Source organism: Chinchilla lanigera, unplaced genomic scaffold, assembly GCF_000276665.1.
Source record: "Chinchilla lanigera isolate Chin_1 unplaced genomic scaffold, ChiLan1.0 scaffold00076, whole genome shotgun sequence".
Taxonomy (NCBI): Eukaryota; Metazoa; Chordata; class Mammalia; order Rodentia; family Chinchillidae; genus Chinchilla; species Chinchilla lanigera.
In genome coordinates, this window is record NW_004955477.1 from 4,205,422 (window position 1) to 4,224,603 (window position 19,182).

Here is a 19,182-nt window from a genome sequence, read left to right on the forward strand (position 1 = left end):
TCTTTGGGTGGGATGAACAGTAAATTTTATTCTTATTTGCTCCAAATGTCTATGGGCTAGATTTGGGCAAATACATGCAGTCTTAGGAGACACACATTTCCTTTTGACTGTTTACATGTGATTCCTATGATGCATTCTCAGCGAGGCTGGTTATTGCTTCCAAAGATGCAAAAAATGCCACTTACGAAGGAGGTAAAAACTCATCAATATTACAATCATTATGGTCTTCAAAATCTCAACACAACCCAACAAAATCTTATTCTTTGGTTTTTAAATACACTTGTTAGAGAGAGATGAAATGTTAATTTTATATAATTTAATTATTCTGTCTATGCAGGGAATAATGGGGAACATGGCTATAAAACACTGGTGCCCACTGCCAGAAACACGTATTTGATACTTACAGGGACACATGCAAGAAATGGGAGCATCACAAGCACATTAACTTAACACCAAAGCAAAATGTTTTCACGTGACTTCTCTACCCTGGCATACGTTACAGTTATCTCATGGCTCAGTAGTCAGTTATTTTTTAAAGCATGATTTACATATTTAGCGTAGGCACTCTTGTGATAGGCTTAAAAATATTTAAGGGAAAGAATAGGAGGAATTTTTTCAAAAGGAAAGAATAAGAAGGCTTTTAAAATACTGCCAACTTGAAATTTTTGTTAAGCCAAACATCCTCATCAGCATCAGGACTGTTTGTCAAGCAGCCATGGTGGCATGTCCTCACTGGTTATACGTTGTGACTTCAGAGAAATTCAGGGTGAGCACAGATGACAGCTTGCTCAGCCTTCATGTGGTATGAAGTTATGAAACACAACAGTAATACACATTGGATCTCTTTGGGGAAGGTATGGTCTTCAGTTTAAAGCAAAGTTTTAGAATCATATCCCTTCAGAAGTTACGTGCTCTTTTAAATGACCTTAATTCCTCAAATCTTGTTCATGAAAAGATTTTAAGGTAGAACATGTACCTTTCTTACAAATGTATTACACAAATAGGGATTCAGTTCCTCACCCTTCCCAGTCCTTCCCCATTGTGCAGTGGATAGCTGACAATATCTAGATCCATTTGTACTCATGACAGCTTGAAGAAGGATGCCACTGGCATCCAATGTGTAGACAGAGATTGTGCTACGTGAATAATGGAGCCCTGGTGTGGGTTACATGGACTACTCAATATGCTCTTTGCAGTTTTTCATTTAACCTAAACTTGTTCTAAAGTTTTTGTAAAAAAAAAAACTTATTTATGTTCTAAAATCCCTAGTCTCTAAGTACTTATTTCAATCTATCACACTCTGTGTCTCAAGAGCAGGACTGTGTCTTGCTCTTTCTTACATTATGGGAAATTGACCGAGGCTCTGAGACAGAGCAGGTACTCAAACATCCCTGGACAGATGAACCCCCAAAGTCTGGAGTTCATCGTACTCCTTTTCTGCTGATGTTAAGCAACTACATGCCTTAGCTCATGTCAGTCAAACATGCACACTAAACTGTTACCCGATGAGCATTAAAAAATTTATAATCTGTCATTTTAAGCAATGCAAGCCACTCTATTTCCTACAATATCCAAATTTGTTCAATTGTCTTGAAATACGACTTTTTTTTTTAAAGAGGCAGTTATATAATGATGTTAGTGGCTTATGAAAAAGTTGTAGGAACTGTAGGGAGAATTGATTCAATGGTTTTTTTTGTTGTTTGTTTGTTTGTTTTTAAAATGATATTAAGGCCTCGCTAAGAGGACACAAGAGATAAACTAGTTGGTGGAGAGTGTTTTTGGAAACACAGTCCCCAAGCCTCTCTCTAAGGGAATGGAGATCTCTCTAAGTGGAAACATCACTGAGCCAACCACAATACCTTGGCTGGTGTCCTCCTCTTTTTGGGTTAGCCAAAAAAGAAAGAGTGAACAAAAAAAACCCTGGCAGGGAGCTGTAATGGGACAATCACATCTTAAAGAAAGCCAGATCTCCCAGGTGTAGAGCAAGGCAGACAGGCAGGGCGGGAATGCTGGAGAGAGTTTCTCCTGTCTGTCCTCTGAACCCTGACCTCAGCCTTCTGGAGTCCAGATTCATAAGCTCATCCCAATACCATGCACAAGGAAAGAAAAGCTAATGGGTGTTTCTGGGAGGTAGCTGGGCACCATGGAAAGAACAGTAGACTTCAGGATCTCAGAGAGCCAGGCCCAGATACTTAAGTTTCTCACCAGTATTCCAACTCCACACCCTTCATCACACTTATCTGCAAATGTGACAATACTCCAATACAATACTGACCTTATCACCATACTCCATAGGATCATTTGACAATTCTCCATGAAGAGTACCTGGCAATACTTCACCTTCAGGCTGGATGGGAGTACCCTTGGAGCTTGATACCTACAGAATATTCAGCCTAGTGCTTGCAAACTGTGGCCCTTGGGCCAAAGTCACTGCACTGCTTAGCTTGGTACAGTCTGAAAGCTAAGATTGGCCCCATCTTTTCAAATGTTTGTTTAAAACAAATGTTTCATAAAATGTGAAAGTTATATTAAATTTAACTTTCAGTGTCCACATATAGTATCACTGGGCCCCAGCCACACTCATTCATTTAGGTGTTATTTTTGAGGAGCTGTGACAGAGATCCTGGGGCCTATACAGCTAAAGATAATCATGATCCAGCTCTCCCCAGAAAGTCGGTGGATTTGTGTGGCCCATCCAGCACCAAGGGACTCAGTTCCTCACCCTCCCCAGTCCTTCTCCATCGTGCAGGGAATAGCTGACAATATCTAGAGACATTGGTACTCGTCACAGCTTGCAGAAGGATGCCACTGGCATCCAGTGTGTAGACAGAGATTCTGCTAAACATCCTACAATGCACAGAACAGCCACTCCCCTACACACACAACCAAGATCCAGCCCAAATGGTTTCAGTGCTGAGGTTGAAAGGCCCTGTCATAGCATAGGTAGAAAACCCAGCATGAGTCAAGGGAAAGGACTGAGGGGCTGACATGAGTCAGGTAACAAGGCAACCATCACCATCTCCTGTGCAGATGAGGAAACAGGCACAGGAAGGGAGAGTGACTGATCCGGTGTCACACAGAAAGGCAAAAGCTGAATCCATTTCTGCACGCTCCAAGTTCCATTATTCTCCTTTGCCCCTAGTACTTGGCATCAATCCTTGAAAATAGCAGCTCTCACACATCAAGTGGGTTGTTAAGAAAAAGCTGGGACTGGGCGTGCAGTTGAAAGTAGAAGGCAGAGGTGGAGTTTGTGCAGTCTGGAAAGAGTATCCCACCTTGTGCTCCACTGTCTGTTTCTTTTTAGGAGGTACATAATAGGTAGTTCAGAAAAATTACATTCTTAAGTGGAAACATTAACTGGCTGGCTTGTAAGCTAGAAAAATAGTGTTTCATAAGTCAGAAAAACTAATCTTTGACTTACTTGGTCATGTGCCAGGGACTTCTGTGTATCCTGCAGGAATTCCTATGAATACCAGAATAATACCTTAGTGAAGGGGAAAATAACTCTCTGTGGGGTTGGCCAGCGGACCCACAAGACCAGAGTAACAGAACTGCTCTGGGGATGGTCAGGCAAGTAAAGGGAGTTTTCCCAGTGAGAGATTATGAGCTCAAAGTGTAGCATTATATGTTGCTATCAGAGAGAGGCCTTCAATGACCTTAAAGAATGCATACTCTTAAAAAGTATGCATTAAAAAGACAGTATGCATTAAAAAGACATGGGCAACACCTACAAAGTTGAAGTAAAGGACAGTTTGCAAACTCTCAGCAGAAATGGGGAGACTCCCAAGATCCCCACTGGTATTTAAAGGAAAGTATAAGTGTTAACCTTGTCTGCCATGCCCACAGCAACGAGTGACAGGAGCCCCTGGTACAAGGGAAATCTCAGAGTCCATCATCAAATGTTCTGCAATCATGCAATAGGTGTGAGGCTGTGTGTAAAAGACAGGGGCAGCCACAGGGCTGGCATCCAAAGAGAGAGCACAGAAGCAGGGCTGTTGGGAGAAGCAGAACTAGAAGCTAAGAGCATGGTACTGTGTGCTCAAGCTTTAGAGCTGAGACTCAAATCGTGTGGATTTGTGGGGATAAGGCCCATACAGAAGGAAGAAGTGGAACCTAAAGCAGAGTAAAAATTAATCTGCAAAATGCCCTACAGTATTAATATGTTCAGTGTGACCATACAACAAGGGCAATAGGGTCATTTCTTTTTTCCAGAGCGTCCGTGTACTCTGCATAGAGCAGAGTTGAGCTGGCTTATTTCAGAGACCATGTGATACCATGGTAGCCAACAGAAAGGACGAATGTTGCTCTTGGGGAGAAAAATATCCCATGAGAGCCAGAAGGACTCATGGAGACGGTAAACATGGCTCTCCCCTGCGCACTCTGACCGTGTGTGCCCGGGAGACATCAGAGGATGCATTCATCTATATCACGTAAATGTGTCTCTGTGGCTTCTCTCTGCACAGGTCCACAGTCCACATTTGGATGAGCTAAACGTGTGTCTGGTAGGAACGCACATCCCAGAGATGTGCATGGCCTAATGCAGGTAGAGGAATGATGGAGACCACTGTGTAGCAGCTCTGAGCAGGGTTTAATATTAACCAGTTAGCTTTCCATGTTTACTTGTGAGTCACTGGCCCCTACTGAGGCCTGTAATAGTGGGTGAAGCTGTGAGGCCTAAGAAGACAAGGCCACAGCTGAGGACTTTTGGCTCCAACCCCAATTAACTAAAAGGAGACTATAGCTTCAGGCATCTCACTTCTGCTTGATGACCTTCTTGGAGATAACATAGTTCTCCTAAATTAACATAATGTATTACCTGGAGAAGTCCTTAAAGGGTTTCCCAAGTCCCGCCCAGATTCCTGCATTTTCTTCAGTATCCCCTTCCTTTGTTTGATATGAGATGTCCAGGGAAGTTCTTGGTTTGAATGCAGAGAATCTTGAATTTGTGAGAGAGTTGGACCCCTCCTTGAACTCTAAAATCATTTCAATTGTCTCATTTATTTAAGTCTTCAGCATCCTCTCGTACGGGAGATTGCAGGCCTGATCAGCCCACAATAACTAGGGTTATTAACCCAACAGGGGAAGGATGGACTTGTTTATTGCAGGGGAATCAGGACAGACCTCCCAGGAGACAACGCTGTGTAAATGGGGCTTTGAGAATGAGTAAAACTCAGGGTACCAAGAGAACACAGAGACAGAACAAACGCAAAACATGACCATAAGGCACATGACTTTTTCAGGCAACAAGCTGACTTCACAACTTGGCTTCTTCAGACACCAACATAACTTTTTCAGCCAGTAAGCTGCTACTTTAGGCAGCAAACGGCTTCTTCAGGCATCAGGCTGCTACTCTAGGTGATATGGCTGAGAGGTAGAAGGGCGCTCAGATCTAGGATGGTGCAGCATTGGGTCAAGGAAGCTGATCTTGAAGGTAGGTGTCCCTGTGACTTTTGAAGGATTGAAAAACAGGATGGGGACAGGTTGTGTCTGTGTTCTAGACAGATCACCCTGTTCCCAGAGGCAGAATGATGAAGTAGTTATCATGGGCACAGAGAGAGGAGCCAGTACAGCCAGATGTTGGTTACCTTATGATTTGAGAGAATGGAGATGACAATCTTATTTTCTGGGGGTTCTTCTGTAAACCAGAGAAGACAGGGTGACTGGAGGGGGTGGTAAAGTAGAGATGACAGGGCACTTTCAGCTCGGGGTGCCTGTTGTCCCTTGGAAGCCCATGACCAAATCTCAGGAGTCAAAGCAAAGTGAGGGAGATGAATCTCAAATCAGTGCATGATGGATGACAAACACTGAGGTTTTCAAGGGTCACATGTCCAACTATTTGTACTCAGTAGAACTCAGTGTTGCTGTTCTTTTTCCCATTGACCCCTGGGTACACATGGTCATGGAAGTGAGTGACATTGCCAGCCGGGGTCATGGTTTTGGGGAGTGGGTCTGCAAGAAACTCAGAGGAGCCTAAGAGTGATGGAGCAAAGCCAGGAAGATGAAGGAAAAGCAAGGGTTAAAAACATAGGCAGAATACACAAGAAAGAAGAGGAACTCAGAAGCTAAAAGAAGGAATTTCAAAGGTTAGTGATAAGTCAGATAGAGGGAAAGGTATGTGCTGGCTTCAGAGGCCACCCATGACCTCAGAGGCAGTCTTGAGGAAGTGTTGGGAAGGAGAGGTACTACCGGAGGCCAGGCTGTGGAGGAGGTCAGCAAGCAAACCCAAGCCACCACTCGGGACTTCAGATTGTGAAGGGGCAGATGGGGACAGCTACTCGACAGATACACACAGCTTGGCCTTATCAGCTTTGAGAAAAGCAAGTGGAGATGCGTGGAACAGAATCTGCCTCTGCCATTTCAATTAGCTGCTATTTGATACTTGATATTTGAGACCCACAATAGGCTAAGGGAAGCTTTCGTTTCATGTTCTAATCCATTTGCCTTGTAGTTTTTTCCATTTCACATACTATTTCCATATATTCACTCTCATGTGAGAAAGCTGGAAATTAGAAATTTCCTGGAGCATACAGGGGCTTAGCTCCGCTGAGGTCATCTCATAATCAATCACATTTTGACATGTCTTCCCTGGTTCTAGGTCTGCCCTCTTTCAAGACATAAAATTGGGACATAAAATCTCTATATCGCCTTACCTGTGGGTAGTACATTCTGATTCCAAAGTATTTTTAATGTCATTGTCTCACCTCATTCTTTCAATAACCCTAAGAGCAGGGAAAGCAGATAAGCTTATCGCCATGTTACAGACGATGAATTGAAGGACAAAAACAAAAGCCTGGCAGCTCTCCAGTTTGTACAAGGCCATGTTCCTTCCTGTCCCTCCACTCCTTCAACTAAATTACCAGTGGCGGTGATGGCTTGATTCTTGGTTTGGAAGGGCCTCACTAATGCCTCATCCAGATATATTGCAACCACAGACCAAACACAGAATGAGAAGCTGGTGTGGTAGCACATACCTGTAATCTTACCACCCTGAGAGGTTGAGGCAGGAGGATCACAAGTTCATCTCGGTATGGGAAACCTAGTGACACCCTGTATCAAAATCAAAGAAGGCTGGGTGTGTTACTCAGTGTGAAAGACATATGACAATACTGGAGAGAAGCAGCTGACAACACCTGTGCCTACACCATGACTTAGGCTGACCAGACCTCTAGCATTAGATGCAGCATAGATTTTTCCAACTGCTTCCATTACTTGTGTATTTATTAAATCACTTGGGGAGGGTGCTTTAAAAAAGAAAGACAGAAAGATACCTGGGTCTTCCCCTGAGCCAATTAAACTAACTCCAAAGACTAGATGCTAAACACTGACATTTATAAAAGTTTCCAGGTGATTTTAATATGCATCCAGACTGAGAAACAATGAGCCAGCAAGGTAATGGTGTCATGGAAACCAAATTAAACAGGGTGTCCTTTCTCTTTGATGACCCTCTAGATGGCACCCTTTCCCACTTTAGTAGCCCAGACCCAACACTGAGTTTGTCCTCAAAGTTGCTAATCTAGCAGCAAGTCTGCTTCCCTCTCCCTTCAAGACATGTTCCCAATCTGACTGACTCCTGCTACTGTCCATAAGCAGGTTTTGAGCTGCCTCTGTCTCCTCCAGACAGTTACTCCAGCTTCCTCTTCACTCTCCTTCTATCCATTCTGGGACCCACATGTGAGTCTTTGCATAGCCACCAGGGCTGGGGCAGGTGATCGGGTCCCTGTAGCTCAGTGGGTGGCATCTCAGGGTGATGAAAAATCCGTGCAGGCATGGGAAGGGCATGGAGAAGGTGCAGGTCAGAGCATCAGGTTGGTGGAGGTGAGTGGAGTAGTGGTTAGTGAGGATTGAGCCTGGATGACCCAGAGCTATGATTTTACACTAGGCCTGAAGTTTGCCTTTATACCATGGACATGAAGTTCACCTCTGAAGGTTCAGGGATAAGTGAGTTAGTGCCTCATTTCAGGAAGGTGATCCTTGCAAGCTGTCTGGAAGAAATGCAAAGGGACACAAAGGCACATGTCACTGCCCAGCATGCCGGCTCTTGTCGCCTTCCTAGTAACAACCCTCTGTCCAGTCCTGCTGCACTTGACTTCCGAAGGTTGGGCACACAGGACTGTCTAAGAGCTGATGTTTCTGCATGCATAAGGAATGCCTTTTATTGCTATCAATATGGCAGTTGTCCACTTTGGGGAAGAATAATTATGAATATGGATGTTATGGTTGTTAACTCCCGTGAAGTTGCGATGCAAATATTCAGCTATTGGAAGAAGAGAACTATAGTGTGTCAATTTCTTAGGATGAATGTATTTCCCCCAGGCCATGGTGAGGCCATGCACAGAAGGAGCGGCTCTGCTGCTCCTGCATCACCCTCTGTCTGTCTGATTTCCCATGTTGTAGACACAACTGGCTCTTTCTGTTCCTTCCATATAAGCTGTTCATACACTTGCTCTTCTCAGGCTGACCCTTTAAACTCAATAAAAGGGTGAATATCTTACCATATTCTTAGGAAGGGCTTTCTTGGTCAGTCTATGAGAATGCATCTCATTGTTGGTCCCTAGAACGATTTTTTTAATCACAATCTGAATGTATTATATTCACATTTCCCTCACTGGAGAATAAGATGCAGAGTAGAATACCTGTCTGCCTTCTTTGTGGACTGTATGTATAGTCACTGGACTTCAAAGATGTTCCATTAAAAACTGGTTAAATAAGCCAGGCATGGTAGTACCTGTGTATAATCCCACAACTCTGAGAGGCTAAGGCAGGAGGATCACAATTTCAAGTCCAGCCTGAACAACCTAGCAACTTTGTGAGACTCTGTTGAAAAATGAAAAAATATTTTTAAGAAGAAAGCTGAGAATGTAGTTCAGTATAAATGCCTGGGGTTCAATCTCTAGTACCAAAAAAAAAAGCAAACAAACAAACCATAAAAACTGGTTAAAGAGAAAGAAGCTGGGGAGTAAGAAAGTAGAAAAAGTCTATTTTCTGTAGTATCATAGGTATAGTTGCTCTATAAAAACACTCACTGGCATAAATTTGCTTTGCTTTGAAGTGAAGACACACTGTGTTGATGTGCTTGAGAATGAAAATCTTAACTGTTATGACACTAGGAGGCTCCCACAGCACATCCATGCACCACTCCATGGGGAATTTCCATAGACATGCGCCCAGGAGCAGACCGCTCTCATGCACTCTTTCTCATGCAAGGTTGTGGGAGCTTTCTACCAAATGTGAGCACATTCCACAGTTATTGTCATGATGCTGAAGTCATAAGCTGCACGCTGAGTTGAGCCCCCTGGGACTGCAACACAATGCTATTCCAACTCACCTCAGTTCCTGCTCCTTTAAATAATATCACTAGCATGAGTTATGTTAGTACAATATATTTTAGGGATGTTTCTACCACCCTGACGGTTCTCATTCTGGAATTCTAATTCAAGGAGTTGGGACATCTGCCCAACAATAATGGTTTTTCCTACTTTTGTACAAAGATGGTTGCTCGTGATCTGTGATCACCAGGTAGGAGTAAGCTTGGCCAGCAGTGCATCTGCTGATTCCTCCTCTGGAATACAGGCTTTATGATGTCTGCCAGATGGACGGTGGGTAGGAAGGATGAAACTGGAGGTCCGAAACCATGGTAAACCTGGATTGGCCCACGCCAGTACCCTCAGCAGCTTGTTGCTCTGGTCGTTTAATCAAATCCACATTCTTATAGCCAATACTGGGACATGGGTGTTTTTTTTTTTAGTATAAGTATATCCCAAATATTACATAGGATATACTTATATTAAAATCATATTCATGGGGCTGGGGATTTAGTTCAGTGGCTCAGTGCTTGCCTGGCAAGTGCAAGGTCGTGAGTTCGATTCCTGGTACCAGAAGAAAAACAAAAACAAAAATAAAAGAATAATAATATTCATTATCTATCTGAAATTCAAATTTAATCAGGCAGATTTCATTGGCTAAATCTGGTAACTCCACCCTTGGGGAAGTCTCCACAATGGCTTCTACTACCCAAGAAATTTTAGATTGTTACATATTTTTTTATTACTAGTGCCTACAAATATTTCAACAGACATACTTTTTTTTAATCAAACAACATACTCCTCTTCTGCATCTATAATAATTGCTTATAATTGTTCTTATTAATAATGTGATGAGTCTTTCTTGAATAACAGACCTCTTCTTCCAAGGACTTATCATCAATACCACCACGCTTGTTTTTTGTATATTTAACTCACAACAATCTCCATGACATAGAAATGCTTTTTAAAAAGTGAAGATTTGGCATTTGGCTTCCTTATTCAACCCACCACCTTTCCTAATGCTCAGTTTCAAATGCAAGCTCTCTCAAAAATAAATTAATGATGTAAATCATTACTGATATAAAGGTGGCCCCCTGAAGCCATTCCTCCAAACCACCTATGATTATGACAATTTCAACTCTTCTTTTTAAAAAAGAATCTGTTCTCTGTCCTGAAAAATGATCTAAAAATAGTTGCAATAACACAAGGACAAAGCCATCTGTCTGATCTCTCCAAAGAGCTCATATTTCTATAGATTTTATCACTTTGCAACTGTTCTAACAAGCTCTAAAATTTAGGAAAGCCATGTCAACTTGGCGGATAAAACTCACTGAAATATTAGATTTCATCAATAATATTTCAATTACCTTATTCTTTCATTTCACAAAAGCTGCAATTCAAACACGTCAAAGCAAACAGAGTTTAGATGGCATTAAAACTTGTTCTGATCTTTTTTCAGTTGTATGAAAATATTTCAACCAATAATCAATTGAAAAGATGCAATACTGATGAAATAGAAATGAATACAAAAAATGCCCACCATTCATGTACATGGAAGCTGTCTATTTGAACACGGAAGCTGTCTGTTTGATAGTGTAATCCTTTGGGTTTGTTTGAAAAATAAATTTCAATAGATGAAAATAAGGCTGGGTCACTCGGAGCTACCACATCAAAGTTGGGTTCATCCTATCTTCATAAGAATAAAGCTTCCATTATATGAGAAGAAAATTAGTACTAACATAGGTAAAAGCAAAACTCAAATAAAAGATGCACTTAACATTATTTTAAAGCATCAGTGGTCTCAAAGCAGAGGTGGGACAAAACTGACCTTTGAGTCACTGCTCTTCCCTGGGGTACCAACGTCTCCATTCAGAACAGCAGCGCTGGCAACTTCATAAGCTCCCACATGGTCCCATAAGCTCACTCCTGAATCAAAAGAAAAGAAGCCACATTTTTCATTCTAGTCGGGAAGAGTTTGACATCATGAGCTTATACATAAATGACAGTGAAAATATTTGCAAGTTGAATAAGTACAAGGAAGCATTATAATCCATTAAATCATGTTAAGTGTGGAAACCAATGAATTCCCTGTCAATCAAACAATTAAAATACTGTACTTTAAAGAAAACAAATTAAATTTGTTTTTAATCCCAAACTTGTAATGCGTGCTGGGTTATTATCATAGTCAGAGTATACAATTCAGTTCTTCAACAAGCAACAAAAAAAGCACAAGAAGTGATTTTTAAAATGATGAATTAATGCTGTACCTAAGATTAGCTCTCTATTAAAAGTCTCCAGGCTTTAACCGTATTAAGACTTAAATCCATTTACTTAAGTCCCAGTGAATCTGTTAAACACAATGCCAAATCTCCTCTCTGTACTTACAAAGTCTAATTTTATACGCTTCAATAAGTGATTCTATAGACAAATGAATTTGCCAGTTCAGACTGACTAGACTGGTTTATGTAAAAAAGAAAACTCAAGTCATTCAATAAACTGTTATATGCTCTTGTTTCTTGGAGTCCTGTCTGTCAAACCAGTTACTGGACTGACACAGTTCAACTCAGCTCCATTTCCACAAACAAGCCTAATGGAAAGGATAACATTTTTCTCTTCTGGAGAGTATATCACTTTCTTAACAAATACAGTAATTTCTCTGGGCTTGTTCTATGAGGTCACACACTTGCTATTCACTGTGACCACAGCATGGTCCTCAAGGTAAAGGATGGACCAGATTCCCTCATATGTTATTCCCATTTCTTCAACCAGGGCTCATAATTTTCAGACCTGAGTCATAATAGCACAGTTTTAAGTTACTAAAGAGTTCACATTTATTAGGCACAAATGGTATTGAAATTTTAATCCTAGACATTTTATAATTCCCCAAATACTTTTAAATCCACACCATTTTATCATTCTAGATGTGGAAGTCTGCAGTTATAGTCAGGTTACAAAAGGATACTACTGGAGCATTAACTGTCTGACCCAGCCTTTCCAGAAAATATTCCAGCTGCTCACAAGGTATTCTAGACTCTTTTTTGTTGAGGGCAGAGCCAACAGGAATGGTATGAATTGAAAGTCAGGAACATGGCCGGGCGGAGGGTAAGCTGGGTCTCTTGGCCAAATGGGAAGAGTAGGAGGGAGGACCATGGACAGGGTGAGTGAGGACGGTAGGAGAGCAGTGCTCTGGACCAGGATGATTCATGGATTCAGGAATCTGTATGTGGGACATGGTTATGTGCCAGCTGAGGGGACATCAGTGGAGTGCTGGATGGAAGAAAGGAATGGCCATCTGGAAGCCATCAGAAGGGCCCTGGCTGCAGAGGGACAACCACTGGCAGCCTGGGGACCTGCAGTCAGTGAGGCTCCTCCCATGGCTTGAGTTCGTGCCTTTTAGAGTGCACACAGGAGGTACAGCAGGGGCTTTGTTAGGGGTACCTGCCTCCTTGTTGGCCAACGTGTTTGCTTACTCACTCACCAAATATTTATGAACTCCCTACTTTGTGAAGGACATGCTTGCAGGTGCTCTACACCAGAGGGCTTCCATTCAAAAGGATCATTCTGTCTGCTACAGGCCAGCACCACCTAATGTCGCCTGGGGACAGTGACATTGTGCACACCATGGGCAGCCTCATCTCTTCGAGCTTCACCCCAGAACACTCAACCTTTTCAGTCCTGTACATCTAAGAGAGGTTATGCAGATAAAGCTGCACCACCCTGTGATTACCATTCTTGTATTTTGGAAAGACACAACTAAACACGTTCAGGTTGGGCATCCTTCATCTGAAAATTTAGAATCTGAAATGTTCCAAAACGTGAAGCTTTTTTAGCCCGATATGATACAGCAAATGGAAAATTTCACATCTGACTTCTTGCAACAGATTATACTCAAAATACAGGAACACTAAAAATGTCAGTGATGAAGGTATGTACATGACATTCATATGAAATATAAATGAATTTTGTGCTTAGACTGTCTCCAACATATCTCATTATGTATATGTAAACATATGTAATCCAAAAGTTTCTTTAAAAAAATAAAAAATCTGAAACACTTCTGGTCCCAAGGGATCAGTTAAGGGACACTCAACATGTGAGCTATTTCAGGGAGCAGTAAGTGCTCTGCAAGGCGACTACGGGGAACTCTGTGTTCTACTTGCAATCCTCCTGTAAACCCAACATTACCTCAAGATAAAAATTCATAAGAAAAACTGTGAAATAAGAGTGGCTGGGAATGGCATTGATGATGGATAAGCCAGGAAAACCCTTTGTTGTTGTGGTTTTTGGGGATCAGGTGCACATGAGCTGAGACCTGAAGATGAGAACCTTTCAACTCCCATAGAGCCCCCAAAAGAGCATGTCAGCAGAGACAGGGTGAAAGCTGTCCTTTTCCTGCAATTAGGCAGAGGGTGGCATGCCCACGGATATCAGCCAAGAAAGTGCAAGTCAGCCTCAGTTGGTGTTAACAGCAGCATTCTTGAAGAGTTGCCAAGAGTTGCTCTCTTGCTCAGAACCCCTGGGACTCACAAGCTGGTTTGGGTTCTGATTCAGTTATATAACTCCTGCAGAGCAAGAGTGCAAAGTGAAATTAACTGCACTTATAAGAGAGCTGGCATGGTATTTGAGTTGGGTAAAGGACACTGTGAATTACTACCAATTATGGAATAAAAAGTGAAAATCCATCTAGACATTCCCCTAGACCACAGAACACTAAGCCACGTGTCAAGAATTATCACAGCCATAACGGCACTCTTTGAAAAGTCAGGTAAAACTGTCAATAAAGCGATCACAAACATCTTAATATCCCTCCACATAAACAAAATAGTTGAGTTATAAGCTATTCCTGGTAGATCCAAGTGAAGTTTGTAACCCAAGTAAATTGTTAAATTAATCACCAACTCAGTTGTCCTAGGGCCTATTTAATTGGGCAGAGTATGATATCTAAAACGGGCATCATGTATCCCCCACCACCTAAGCACAGCAACAGGGGACAGGATATGACCATTCGCATTCCCGCCACAGTACCACAATGGCTGGAAGATTTTCACTCAGGCCTCAGGTACTTGGAGGAAAGCTCTCTGCATTTTTTTACAACTGCTTGAGAAGCTGTCTAAGGAAGGAGTCTGTGCATGAAACCCAGATCACCTAGTGAAGCCGTTAGTGTGTGCCCCTGTCAGTGAAGGAACTAGACGAGGCAGCAGCTCCACACCTTGACCTTGAAGATGCTAGGCAGCCCTCCAATGTGATGAGGCTGCTATGCAAATCAAAAGTGAAGAGCACTGTGAATCTTCAGGACCAGTTCTTCCAAGGTTCTGATGGCCGAGAAAAACAGTGTTCTGTTGAAGGCAAAAATACTCTAACCACTGAATATGTTCCCTTTCACCTACATATCCCAGCCTTGTAATCTGAAAGGAGACTTTTTTTGGCTCAAATGGTTTCCTCGAAGAAGCTTTATTTCTAAATATTCCCAGGAGAATTTGAAGGCAGACAGTGCCAGCATTTGTGGGATGTTGCACAACCCTTTTAAGAAATTGAGTAACTGCACTATTTGCTGAGTGCAGTATTTATTATCTATGTACGTGGATAATGAAGCCATCTCTCAGCTTTTTAATTGGTTGCACAATGTCCCCTCAGCAGTATCTGTAGTCAGAAGACGGTTTCTTATGAGTTTTGCTTGTGTATTTATACACTGGTATTTCTTCTAGATGATGCAAATAAAAATTTTATTTGTGCTGCATGGATAGACAGAATAAATTGTACACAGCTGTGAGATATCAGAATGTATTTTATGGAGTGATCTTGTTGACAAACCATAAAAGCAGGTCTTGAATGAGGCATGCATTCAGAAAATATGACCTTATAAAATATATGGTTTGCATGCATTTTGTTTTTCATAATATATAAATGGGCCTGCACAAAACTCACTATTATCTAAATAAGGAATATAGACAACTTATATTGGGGAGGAACTTCCAGTCTTTCTTGCTGTTGGATAACCTGGCACACAATGCTTGCTGTGTTAATAAAACGGCTAGTTTACACCAGCCAAGAGTAGAAAAATGCACGGTAGATACTTGGATCTTAAACATAGTTATATTCTGTGACCATCAGCTTTACTTTCTCATCAGATTTGTCTGCCTGAGTTTTTTTGGCTTCTCATCTGAGTCTGTCATTTTCAGACATGATTAAGGCTGGTCAAGTGGAACATCTCAGCCTAGTTCTTTGGTCAAGGATCTTTCCAGAGATGGCTTTGAAGGTTATGGAAAAGTTGGCAGATGCCTCAACAAGTAACTCAGATCCCCCATATGAGTTACCCAGAACATGTGTCTGCACGAGCCCTACCACATTCCAAGTCTGGCCATTTCCCTTTGGCAAATAACAAAGGGAAACATGGCAGGAAATGAAGATCAAGTGTGTAGCACCCTGACCCCCACCTAAAGGTTCTTCATTGATGGAGACAGATATACTGACTCTAAAATAGAAATAGTGAACAAGGAACATGGTAGAAGTGATGTTCTCATAAAGAAAAAAATTTTCTTTGGTCCAGATTCACATCTTCAATCTCAATCAAATAACAATACCACTTTTTCACCTCATTTGCATACTCATAGTGGAAATTAGTGTGCAATTTTAAAATAACATAGGTCAAGGATCTTCAAAAAAACTAAGGCAAAAATTAACCTGAAAAGAGTAATTATAAGGTCAGATGATCAAGGTCACCATCAACAGTGATAAGTCACGTGGGTTTTATATAACTGACATATGATGAGAATGACATTTTACATCTGTGATTTTCCTCCACAAAATCCATAATCCACTTTTAATCATGAGATAAGTTCCAAAAGAAGTGCATCCTAAAATACACCTGACAATACTCTTCAAAACTGATAATGTCATAAAAAACAAAGACGATCTAAGATATTGTCGAGAGGAACCCAAGGAGACATGACAGCCGTATGTATGTGGTATCCTGCATGGGAATGAGGAATAGAAAACACATGTTATGTGAAAACCGAGGAAACACAGGCAGTGTGAATAAAATATCATGCCATTCATTGTTGTAACAAGTGTATGATACTAATGCAAGATGTTAAAACTAGGGTAAATGGCACGTGAGGGAACCATCCGTACTAGCTTCTTAATGTTTCTATAAATCTAAACCTGCTTGTAAAACAGACATTAATATTAATTTTTAGAATTTTACCTAAACATTGAAAAAATAATCATGTCATTGTGCCACAATTTCATATCGAAAAGCTGAGAGATGGATGCATATCACTAGGTTTTCAGATATGAGTAAACTGGAGCACTTTACATTCATCTCTCTTCCAACATTGCTATTTCTTCAGATGGAAAGGAGATGCAATGACTGCAACCAAGTATCAGTAGTTCTGGAGTTTAGAAAGGTAGAGGCATGTGAGCATAGTTGATCCTTAAACAACTGGAAGGTCCTTCAAGTACTCAAGGGAACTGTGCAGAACATAGAAAGAGCAAGCAGGGATGAAAATTTAAAAGCTTTTATTGCTTTAGGCTTCAAGCTCTGAGACAGTCAAGAAGTCAAAGGGAGAACCATCCCTTGGGCTAGGGAAGTGACACTGAGTGACTGTCACATCAACCTGCTAATAAAACAGAACCCAGATTCTCTCAAATCCTAACATTTGAGTCACCCACACAGGCAGCCTATACTGTATCAAGATACAGCCTAGTGGAAGAGAAGCAGCTATAAAATTTTGAGTCAGAAGACATGTTCTGTGTCTAACACACTAAATCGTACATGGCCTTGGGCAAGTTATATGCATTCCTTGGTACTCAGATCCTTTCCAAGTCAAGTAAGGTGGCCCACCACCCATTACAGAGGGCTGGCAAGAGGACCCTGTAAGATCATGGATGCAAAGCTGTACCCGCATACCATTTCGTTTGAACTTTTTGTTTTGTGTGTTTTTAGATCATTGTTTGGAAAGAAACAAACCAACATGTTCTTGCTGGTCTTCTTTGAGTTTTGGGGCTATGAATTCATTACATTTTTCTTCTTTATGCTCGTATCTTAGTTACTTTTCTTGTTGCTGAGACAAAATACTCAACACCCACAAGTGAAGGAAGGAAAACTTCTTTTTTCTTTTTTTTTTTTTTTAGCTCACAGTTTGCAGAGGTTTTAGTCCATAACTGGCTGGCTCCAAGGCAGGCTGGATGGCAGAGGGGCAGCAGTTCATGGCGGACAGAGGTAGCAAAGCAACAAGGGACCTTAATAGCATCTTTCTTCCCCTTTAATCTTATCCAGACTACTTAGGGTGGGAACCACTAACACTCTTAATCCTAGTGCCCTTGATCCTAGCATTATGCCACTAATTAGTGCCAGCATCACACACTCTATATTCAGCCACCTCTGAAAAAGCCCCACCTAGGACTGCATGGGGCTTTGGGGGTATATCTAGACATAAGCCATAACAGTTTGTCCTTGTTTTTTATGTAATCAGCACATATTACTTTTATTATGAAAAAATAAACTTTGAAAAAACAATTATTTTGACTCATGAGCACAAGCCAACAGTCCCTGGCATTACAGCCACATAGCCTTGGGCATGCTAGAGAACAGAGCCCATTTGGATATAAAACCAATCAAGTACTATGGAACAATTACAATTTTGAAAAGATGTTTTATATGTCATTTTGAAATTCAAAGAAAGCTAGTTATATCTTCCCATAAATGTTTCAAATGGATTCATACCCCAAGCACAAGTTGTCTCTACTCTGCATAAACATAATTTTCATGCCTATAGTGCCTCCCACGTGTGCAAAACAAGATCATTTACAACACTAACTTATTTTTTATATCCTTTTACTTGTCAGTGAAAGCCAGTACAAATCCTATTTTACAAACTGTAAGATTAAACTACAGAGTTATAAAAATTTTTCTCCAAGTTGCCCAATAATAAATATCAGAATTCATGGCAAAACCTAAACCCTTTGCATTTCCAAATGCATTAATCACTTCGTTCCTCAGAGGAACAAAGATAGTCTGTTCATCTGTAATGCTTTTGGGGTAGACAGTGAGGAGTAACAGAATCCTTCAAAGTTTGCTTTGCAAGAAATGGAGAGGAAAATATAAAATATTAAAATTTATACCCCAGAAACAACTTCTGGACATTAACAGCAAAGAGACAAGAATGGACCTAGTTTATTTCACTCAGTCTTGCAATGAACCCAGTGAAATTAAACATAAGGAAGAAGCCACAGTACGCTTTGGCTCTAAGAGCACTAAGCACACTCCCTAGCATCCTCCTTGTACTGCTTGGAATCTGGACCATCTTTGCTGGAGCACACACCTCCTTCATTGGCAGGACTCAGTGATTCTGAGTTTCTTCCACTTCTCTGGCCAGATTTTGTCTTCTCAACATGACTATCCCCCAGGCCTCAGATCTTGGCCCTGTTCCCTCTCTATGCTGACTATTCCCTGGAGAACTAATTAATTTTGAAGCTGATGTATCCCAAATCAGTATTTTCCCATCTGGCCATGTCACCCAAACACGGTCTGAATTATGTATCTACTGGCCATATTAATTTCAATGTGTTCTCACCATCATCTCTGTAAATTGAGTATGTTTCAGAATTAAAGGTTTTTTCATCTCCATCCTTTAGCCAAAACCCAAGGCAATTTCTGTCATGTGTACCATGTCAGTGCCACCACCATTCACTACTCCCTCTGATGCAGTTCACCTTCATGGCCACAGCTCAGTGACCTCTTTGACACAGTCTTCATTTACTGCCTCAAGTCAATAACTCTGAGTGTTTTGTGCTGGTTTTTTTTTCCTGCTATCTTTTATTTTCTAAAATATTCCACCTCTGAATTGAACATTCATAGATAGTCTCAGCACCTACAGGT

At 41.3% G+C, this 19,182-nt stretch overlaps 1 protein-coding gene across 1 annotated transcript in view; it reads right to left on the bottom strand.

Annotated features, from left to right (window-relative positions):
- Positions 1 to 19,182, bottom strand: part of Adam12 (ADAM metallopeptidase domain 12) — a gene marked incomplete in the record, with an annotated part of 345,893 nt that overhangs the window by 287,785 nt on the left and 38,926 nt on the right. The window contains 1 exon segment of the mRNA XM_005402080.2: positions 11,131 to 11,228. Within this exon segment, the coding sequence (XP_005402137.2) occupies positions 11,131 to 11,228 (98 nt within the window).